At 52.5% G+C, this 10,000-nt stretch overlaps 1 protein-coding gene across 1 annotated transcript in view; it reads left to right on the top strand.

Moving 5' to 3' along the window:
- ttc27 (tetratricopeptide repeat domain 27) overlaps positions 1-10,000 on the top strand; it is a 98,172-nt gene that overhangs the window by 78,757 nt on the left and 9,415 nt on the right. Inside the window, 4 exon segments of the mRNA XM_061227506.1 lie at positions 3,207-3,434; positions 6,741-6,839; positions 7,594-7,646; positions 8,897-9,062. Of these exon segments, the coding sequence (XP_061083490.1) occupies positions 3,207-3,434; positions 6,741-6,839; positions 7,594-7,646; positions 8,897-9,062 (546 nt within the window).

Genomic DNA, 10,000 nt, shown 5'->3' with positions numbered 1-10,000 from the left:
GGAGCGTGTCAAGGGTAACCGTGTGGATGCGTGTTCGGCGTGCGAGAGACCGCTAATTGAATCGTTTCTTGGTTGGCCGGAGCCAAGGTGCCATATTAACGAGTGGATGTTGACACCTCTCCACGCTCTGCAGTCATTGTTGGAGGACTCCTTTCCTCCTCCAACCCCTCCCACGCACCCAAATTCTGCACCATTACACCAACCACCCCCCCAGTCACTCCCAGACTGCCCCCCCCCCCCCAGTGGTTTATTGCCCCCTCGTCCCAACATATTAGACCACGTTAGCCTGAAGAAGCGGAGGAGACGGTGACTAAACCCATTCGCTCCGGTGCGGCCTGCTCCAAAGGCTTGCAACAGGGGCAGACCGGGGTTTCCTCTCTAGGTGCTGAGCTAATCTGTAAAAAAAATAATAATAAAATAAAGAGAATGTAAAATCTGCTGCTCTCGCCAGACCAAAGTGCCAGAAGGGGCCAGGAGTGCGTGTGGCTCTCAGGGGGCTGTGGTGGTGCTGCGGGCAGGGTGTGTGTCGCGCGCGGGGAGCCCGGGACGTGGGTTGGAGCGGGGAGCCTTCTCGGCGTGCGGTCTGGGCCTCGGCCCTGAAACCCGAGCGCTCCCGGGCGGGCCGCCGCCGTGGCACTCCAGCGCAGGTGATAAATCGTCCCCGGCGACGGCGGCACACTGTAAAAATCTGAATGCGCTAACGGCGCGTTAGCGACGGAACGTTGGCGGGTCGGGGAGCCAGGACCCTTGATCTTCGGATTCCCAAGAAAGGTTTTGTTTTTCCAGATTGAAAGAGTTCCATTTTATTGAAAATATCTCGCATGAAGGGCAGGGGGGGGGGGGGGGGTGGACGATTATATTCCAAAAAGACCTTTTAAAATATGGATGTGCGAGACAAATGGCTGCTGTAATCGCTCTTTAATCAGCGGTCATTGAGACCCGGCACGGTGGGGAGAAGTTGATCTGTGGCGGCCGGTGAATTCACTGAAGAAGGGCCAGTGGGCAGAGAGCCCCTCTCAGGAAACATCGCAGGAGTTCGTCAGATTTTCCCCAGAGACGGGCACGCAAACCACGATGCTCCTTATTAATCTTCACGCTTAGCGGGGAAACGTGTGCAGGACGATGGTACAACGAGCACTCATGGGGAATGTTCCCATCTTCACAACGCTTTAAGAGCTTATCTAGGATCAGTTTTTACCTTCAAGCTCGTAATGGAGGAGGTGAGCAGATGGACAGGGGAACCTGATCTCAGATGCTTTGTGAGATGGTTTGAGATGCTTCGTTATTACGGGCCCGGACATTTTAAAGCATCGACTCCTTCCACGGCAAACCAGTGGTGGGCGTTGTGTTGTGCTGTGCTGTTGTCCTGAACCTGCGGTGAACTCTGCTCCAGCTCCAAATGGGTGTCTGTAATTTTGTCTCACATTTTTATTTGTCTCAGACAAAGGTCTACTGCCCATACCATTAGCACTTTGTCAGCGCGGCAGTAAAAAGTGAACTTTCCAAAACACACAGTGTGGAGAGGAGCAGCTTAATTCTCTTTGAGCGTTTTATCTTCTCCCGGCACCTGTGGCCGTGTGCGCAAAATGCTTTTCCCATTTTCATCAAAACCAGACGGTGATTTGTTGTTTACACACAACGTTCAAAGAAACAGATGTGACACCCTTTGATAAAAGACGGTAGAGATCAACAGTTTATTTTTGTTGTTGTCTTTGTGTCTGTGTATCTACGTGTCTGTGTGCGTGAGGGGGAGAGAGAGAGAGCCCATTAAATTTTACTTGACTGGACCCTTTTACAGTCTGGCCGAAGTGAAAGTATGTCCTGCCTTGCATTGTTGTGGGTTGCTTCAGGTTAATAATTATTACCGCGTTGGTTCTTGGTGATTCATTCACCTCCAGAAGTGTGCGGTGGTGAAGGCCCCAGGCCTGGTTTGTGTCCCAGTGAGAGAGGCCGCACAGTACTGCTCTTGTTGGCTCAAACCCAGCATTATCATGCACTTAGAAAAAAAATAAAACGCTCTTCACCCCAGCCGAGGTTCACTGAAAAGGCAACAGAAAGCTGTGAAGGCTGACAGCCCATTTAGGAGAGAGGGGGATAAAATGAACAAATAAAATTAGGGGAGAGAATTTAAGGCGCCTCAGTAGTAATCTGCTTAATCCACTTTACTGGACTCATTCAGGCTGTTTCTGTCTCCGGGCTGACTGTACCACTGCTGAACCGTAGACTTAAACCGTTCCCATGATACTGTGTGTGTGTGTGTGTGTGTGTGTGTGTGTCTGTGTGTGTCAGCGTGTGTGTGTGTGCGCGCGCGTCATTGTGTTTTTTCATAACTGAGACTAATGGATTTGCTTAGCTCTGCAGTCCTGAAGGGACCGCGCTCTCAAATTGGCTGAAGATTTGCTCTTCTTCCTCTCTTCTCAACCATAAAATATTTGAATAACAAATAGAATGCGGTTAATCTGCGGAGTTGGTGCCTCAAATTCAAAGGGAGCGTTAGAAAATGTTTTTATTCCACTTAAACAGCTGACTTCAAAACTTTCGAAATGTGTGTGTGCAATCGTTGGTGGTGGATATTGATAAGATTGTGTCGCAGGGCAAAGTGGAGAATCGAGGCCTATATAGAACCACATTCAAGTGATGGCAAGAGCTCCAATCAGCATTTGCCACTTTCAGGCCATTTAATGCAAGCTTTTTAGATTTGTTCGGCAACTGTGAGTGAGTTTAAGGGGTTGAGAAAGCGTTGAAGTGAAGTTGCCCAGCAATGTCTGTGGACAAGAAGCCCTCGGGTTATTTTTATTTCAGAGTTAGGGCTAGAAGTTGAAAAACTCCTCGCTGTGGTGGGTTGGAGGAGGTGGGATGGCAGTGGTGGGTTGGAGGAGGTGGGATGGCAGTGGTGGGTTGGAGGAGGTGGGATGGCAGTGATGGGTTGGAGGAGGTGGGATGGCAGTGATGGGTTGGAGGAGGTGGGATGGCAGTGGTGGGTTGGAGGAGGTGGGGGATGGCAGTGGTGGGTTGGAGGAGGTGGGGGATGGCAGTGGTGGGTTGGAGGAGGTGGGGGATGGCAGTGGTGGGTTGGAGGAGGTGGGATGGCAGTGATGGGTTGGAGGAGGGGGGATGGAGTGGCTGGGTGAGGGGGGCAAATGGCAGTGGTGAGGTTTGAGAAGGGGGGGGATGGCGTTTTGACCGGTTCCCCCTCTCTGTCCCAGGCGGAGGAGATCTTGCGCAGGGAGCTGGAGAAGAAGGAGACGCCCTCGCTGTACTGCCTGCTGGGGGACGTGCTGAGGGACCCGCAGTACTACGACCGGGCCTGGGAGCTGTCGGGCCACCGCAGCGCCCGCGCCCAGCGCTCCAAGGCCCTGCTGCACCTGCGCAACAAGGAGTTCCAGCAGTGCGTGGAGTGCTTCGAGCTCTCGCTGCGCATCAACGGCATGCAGGTACACCCAACCCTGTGCAGGTACACCCAACCCTGTGCAGGTACACCCAACCCTGTGCAGGTACACTCACCAACACCCAACCCTGTGCAGGTACACCCAACCCTGTGCAGGTACACCCAACCCTGTGCAGGTACACCCAACCCTATGCAGGTACACCCAACACTGTGCAGGTACACCCAACCCTGTGCAGGTACACCCAACCCTGTGCAGGTACACTCTCACCAACACCCAACACTGTGCAGGTACACCCAACCCTGTGCAGGTACACTCTCACCAACACCCAACCCTGTGCAGGTACACTCTCACCAACACCCAACCCTGTGCAGGTACACTCTCACCAACACCCAACACTGTGCAGGTATAAACACCTTCACTCAACCCTGTGCAGGTATACTCTCACCAACACCCAACCCTGTGCAGGTACACTCTCACCAACACCCAACACTGTGCAGGTATAAACACCTTCACTCAACCCTGTGCAGGTATACTCTCACCAACACCCAACCCTGTGCAGGTACACTCTCACCAACACCCAACCCTGTGCAGGTATACTCTCACCAACACCCAACACTGTGCAGGTATAAAGACCTTCACCCAACGCTGTGCAGGTTTACCTGCCTTCACCCAACACTGCCCTTCGGCCAATATCTTAGAGGTGCTTGGGTGATTCAAAATGCACCTCTCCACCCCAACCATACATGTATACTCTTTGTACAAAATTCCAACAAATGATTCAAATGATTCCCCTTAGTTTCATAGACATACCAGTACTGGTTCATTTAATATTTTCACAAAGGGCACGTGTGTAGTATTCAGCTACAGCTCAACGCCTTGTACAAAATGTCTGATTGAATAAATATAATTGCTATTTAAATAATTCAGCAAGAGGCAGAGCAAGAGCTGGCATGAAATCCCAAAATGGCCGACCTTCGGTGCAACGCGTGGCCTCTGTGTGTGTGGCTCTGGGCTGGGGCGCTGGACGGGGTAGAGGGGTTACCCAGAGGGTCAAGCGCTTGATTTGTGTCCAGGCTTCTGTTTTTATAAAGGGGGTAAAGCAGCGGTTGAGGGCTTGCTTTACTTTCGTGTAAAAGGTGGGCTGTAGTTGCACTCCGGCCCGGCTCCTTCGCCGTAAAGCTTTCGTTGAGCCGCCGTTTGGCCGTAAATCCTTTTCGGCGGGAACGGCGGAACGGAGGCCCCGGCTCCTGCCGACTGACGGCTCCCGGCCTGATGATTATTTTAACTGTTTTTGGAAGGAGTCACGGGGGAGGGCCCTTAATTGCAGGCCCTCTCGGATCCTGTTGCCGGGCAGAAGAGCCCCCCGCGCGGGGTTACGTAACCGCCGGGCGTCCGCCGTGCCCACCGAGCCCCCCTTTCCCCCATCCCGCCCTGTCAGCCCGGGCTCAAAGGGCCTCGCTGGTGAAGCGGCTGTGTGTATAACCCTGTCACCCTCCTCTGCGGAAAGCCTTGACTGAAGACCCGTTAGCGCACGACAACCACATGCTCAGCCTTCCTCCTCACTGGCCGGGCCTTTCCCCAAAGCCTGCCAATGGCGGGGACGGTGATGGTGACAGAGACAGGGTCAGGGCGAATAGTTTGAGGTGAACGTTATGTTATTGTTTTCTTTTTCTTTTTTTATAGTCCTTTCTCTCGGAAAAACTGAGCTCCGCTGTCAAAATGGTAAATGTGCTCTTTAAAATGGCGGGGGGATCGTGCAGTGTTTAGTCTTTCAATACTTAAGCTTCTTCTTTCCTCAGAGTAGGAGCGAGCAGCCGCTGTACTTGAATGCAAATTACAAGATTTAAAAAATGAAGAAAATAAATAAAATAAGAAACTTACAGAACTTTGTGGAGAATGTTTTGACGGGGTCTAAAGGATTTTATTTATTTTGTCAACTGGATCGAATGAGATAAGTAGGGCAGTCAACATATCACACGGACGGTGGAATTGGCATTTTATAGATGGCTGGGCTCCAGAATCGGGCTCCTCTTGCACAGATTTGGGGAGTGTTTGGAGTTACACCTCCCTTCACTCAGCCCCCTCCCTGCCCCCTGCTGTGGGACCATGGTGTTAATTCTCCCCACAGGATACCCACAGAGTTAGTGCCTGTCTGTCTGCCCTCCCTGATATATTGTCCTAGGTTTCCCCCCCGCAGTAAAAGGAAAGTTTGTTTTCCATATAACTTCCCTTAATGACTCGGTGGTTTTTTGATGATGCTGAGGGAGGGGAGATGGGTGCCCCAGTTTCGCGATGGCGTTCTGCTAGCGCTGCAGCTTCGGCGGAGAGAAAGCTGACGATTCAGGGGAAGTGTCACAGCCTCTCCTGTGATGATTGAGGTCTCCATCGCGGGGAAAGGCCCGGCCCGTTTAACGGAGATGTGAGGCTTCTCCGCCTGGCTCGGGGGGGGGGGGGGGGGGGGGCTGGCGCTGTCACTGAACTGCATAAGCTCTGGCTGCCTGTCACCCTGTGGGGTCCCCCCCCTCGTTTGCCCTGTCACTCAGACAGCAGACAGTGGGCTGCTGGCTCTCTCCCAACCTAAACCTCCCCAGTGCAAAGACCGATGGAGCAAAGCCACCCCCCCCTCACGTGGAACCTGTCAGGATTGGGATACTTCTGCATCTCAGGCCTTCCAGTACGAGATGGGGGTGAGGTTGGCCAGCCGGTGAATGGAGGCACATCTTCAGTAGGAGCTGTAGACCCTTTTCCCGGGGGGTGGTATTGGACATAGGCGCCTGTTGCGTGAGATTTTGGAGGGGGCGGGCCAGGTACTTGCCGCCACTTGCTGGGTGCCACGGTTACGCGCTCAACTACAGGAACCGTGTGATATTGGGCCTGGTCTCCCTCTCACATATAAGACAAGGTGGCGTTATACTGTAAGAACACCCAAGAAGGCTCAACTTTGCCATGAGACTGCGTTTTCCTGGGGAGGGGAGGGGAGGGTTTGGGGTTGAAGGTGGTGTGTGTTATGGGGAGGGCTTGGTTTTGGGGTTGAAGGTGGTGTGTGTTATGGGAAGGGCTTGGTTTTGGGGTTGAAGGTGGTGTGTGTTATGGGGAGGGCTTGGGCTTGGGCTTGGGCTTGGGGTTGGGGTTGGGGTTGAAGGTGGTGTGTGTATATGGGGAAGGTTTGGTTTTGGGGTTGACGGTGGTGTGTGTTATGGGAAGGGGTTGGGGTTGGAGTTGAAGGTGGTGTGTGTTATGGGGAGGGGAGTGGGGGAAGGATTTGTCACAGTCACCAGTCGATTAGTTACCAGTTGTACAGGAAACGAGACACCCCAACCTGACCCCTCTCTCCCTGTGTACCCCCCATAGCTGGGTGTGTGGTTCTCGCTGGGCTGTGCCTACATCGCGCTGGAGGGCTACGAGGGAGCTGCCAGGGCCTTTCAGCGCTGCGTGGGGCTGGAACCGGACGTAAGTTACCCCACACCGCCGTCTGTTACCCTCCTCCCGGGGGGTTAGAGTGGGGGGGCGAGGGTGATAGACGCAGCGGAAGCCGGTCGTGACGACGCTGCTGTGGAATGTGGCGGTAATGGAAGACGCAGCTCTGTCTCCGGCCACCCCCCCCCCCCCCCTCTCTCTCTCTCTCTCTCTGATTTAAGGGGTGCCACAGCTGGGGGAAGTGGGGAGACCCCCCTTCTCCCACTGCTTACCTCCTCAGAGGAGTTACTCAGAGTAGAACCGTGTCCCCACAGGCTCCTGCCGTGCTACTTGCCCAGTCAGGAGCTGCTGCCAAGACTCAGGACAGGGACAGAGAGGGGGCTGAGAGCATGGCAGGGCTGTGGGCATCTCTCTCTCTGTCTCTCTCCGTCTATCTCTGTCTCTGTCTCTCTCCGTCTCTCTCTGTCTCTGTCTCTCTCTTCTCTCTCTTCTTTATCTCTCTCCCTCCCTCTTCCTCCCTCTCTCAAATTCTAATTCTAGTGGCTTTATTGGCATGAATAGAAATGAATCATTGGCGCCAAAGCACATACAATATATAATATAGTAAAAACAACAATATACATCCTCTTCAGTTTAATAAGTTATACAGCACGTATGTGCACTGCTCCCAACCCAGAAGTGCCTTATTACAGGTACCTGCTCAAGGCTCGTCTGGCAGCCATTTTGTGTTGTAAAACCACTCCATGGTTGCTTGTGCAAATAAATAGGGTTCTGTTCATCCCTGCAGAACGCTGAAGCCTGGAACAACCTCTCCACCGCCTACATCCGACTGAAACAGAAGTGAGTGGTGCCACCGCCTCCTGATTGGACACGGTTTGAGTGGGGGCGGGGTTTGTGCAGGGAGGGTTGAGCATCTCTTGGAGACCCAAACGTCCCACATAGTTTATCCCCTAGAAGAGATGTCGAATTAGCATTTTTGGGAGGAGTGTGACCCGGTGTTGGGGTTAGAGCCAGGACGTACAAGGTGAGAAACAAGCCTCATTCAGGTGTTAGATTAATTACATTAATGGCATTTGGCAGAGCGACGTACAGTTGATTGGACTAAGCAGGAGACGATCCTCCCCTGGAGCAATGCAGGGTTAAGGGCCTTGCTCAAGGGCTTGCTCTTGTAGCTACACCGGGGATCGAACCGCTGACCTTGCGTGTCCCAGTCATGTACCTTAACCACTATCACTGTGTCAGAGAGCCGATGGGTCTTAGCGATCCTGTTCCGTCCCGGACATGTGCTTTGGTGCTTCCAGTAGAAACACTCAGACACACATTCTTAATTAGAGATATAAATCTAAAGGCACCCCCCCCCCCCGATACTCTCCCTGCATTAACAACACTCACTAGGCGTGCAGGTCTATTAGAACCTCCGCACTAACGGCTGTTTTTGCCAGGTTCGGTTATTTCCCCTGAAAACGGCCGCTTCCTGCCAGGGACTTCACTCCAGACTCTTGTCATGTTTTTTTTTAATTCTCTTTTTTTATTTTTTTTTATTTCTGGGAACTGGCCCCTCACATCCGTTCAAATCATCCAGGTGCTTTCAAGCCTGAAATTAAACTGGGAGCTCCCATTAAAACCCTGTTAGCGGCGCTAATTCAGCCCGAGCCTCTCCGAACGGTCTCAGAGCATGTGTTCTGTTCTGCAGGTAGAGCTCGGAGAGGTGCAGGGGGGGATGCTGGGGAGTTTTGTCCGCCTGTGGTAAAATATAATTTTTATGAGGGAAGGAAGAGAAATGTGTGTGCGCGGGAACAGCGCGGCCCGCATATTCATACGCCGGTGTCGCGTGGGCCGTTTACCGAACGTTTCTCCCCCCCCGTAGTTCATATTTAAATACTAATTGACTTTTCGAAGAGGATAACATTAAGTAAGTTTCAGGCTTTAATTAGACGCAGGTCTTATGAGGATCACTAAGGCGAAGCTCTGGTAAACTTTTAGAGAACAGCCCCGGGGTCCTTTTCTCCGAATGTTGTGATTATCTTGCTGTGAGTGGTCTTTAACCGCGGGGGGTCTATTCTGTTCCTCCCCCCCCCCCCCCAAAACAGGAACAAGGCCTTCCGTACCCTGCAGGAGGCTCTGAAGTGTAACTACGAGCACTGGCAGATCTGGGAGAACTTCCTCATCACGTGCATCGATGTCGGGCAGTTTGCCGAGGCCATCAAGGCCTACCATCGCCTCATGGACCTGCGGGACAAGTACAAGGACGTGGAGGTGAGCTCCTGCCCAAAATACCGGCGGCTGTCTGTGCTCACCGTTTGATCGGCAGGGCCACTGCACACCTGCCTTACTCAAAGGCCTCATCATATACAGGAGTCTACCCCAATGTCACACACACCAAGTTATGTTGTCATAATTTACTGAAATTATTGATTCAAATTCCATAATTTGGTCAATTTTCAAGTCAACTGACCGCCATGAAAAAACAAATGGCAAAAAATCCCCCCTCCAAAAAAATCCCCTTTATAATCCAAATAAGCATACTCATAATTCAGAGAAATTAGCGGGGGGAGAAAGTGCATTTTCCTCTGAATTGCTGCTGTAAGTGGTGGTCAGTGTTTATACGTTAAGATGTTGAGGAGTGTTGGGCCCCGGCCTGCTGACTCCCCCCTCCTGCGCTCCGCAGCGTTCAGCAGAACCGCGCGATACCTCCAGCGCCTTCTTTAATTAGCTTCGTGAATCAGTCGCGGGCTCTGCTTAAAACGTCTTACTTTCTTTCCCCTCTCCCTCTTTCCCCTCTCCCTCTTTCTCCTCTCCCTCTTTCTCCTCTCCCTCTCTTCCCTCTCCCTCTTTCTCCTCTCCCTCTTTTCCCTCTCCGCTGATCGGTGCGGGTTCGTTTATGCTTGGCGAGAAGCAAGTTCATCAATTACGATTTAAAGTTGTTAAAAAAGCACACAAGTTGAAGAGGTCAGCGCTGGGTCCGTCCGCCGTGGTGACGTTTTTATGTTCCCATAATTGGGATTTAAGAACGGGGTTCTTAGCCCTGTCAGTCAGAGGGGCCTGAAACAGGTCAGGATGAGTGAAGATAATGGGCTTAAGGCTCCGCTCCCACACAGTGCCGTGTTCCCCACGGAGGCCGTTTCTGCGGGCCGCACTGTGAGCCCCGTCCAGTTTTGCGGAAATAAATTCCACAACCGAGGAATGCGAGTTGG

This window comes from Conger conger, chromosome 18 (genome assembly GCF_963514075.1).
Source record: "Conger conger chromosome 18, fConCon1.1, whole genome shotgun sequence".
Lineage (NCBI taxonomy): Eukaryota > Metazoa > Chordata > Actinopteri > Anguilliformes > Congridae > Conger > Conger conger.
Note: the sequence above shows the minus strand (reverse complement) of the source record. Positions and strands in the feature narration are given on the sequence as shown.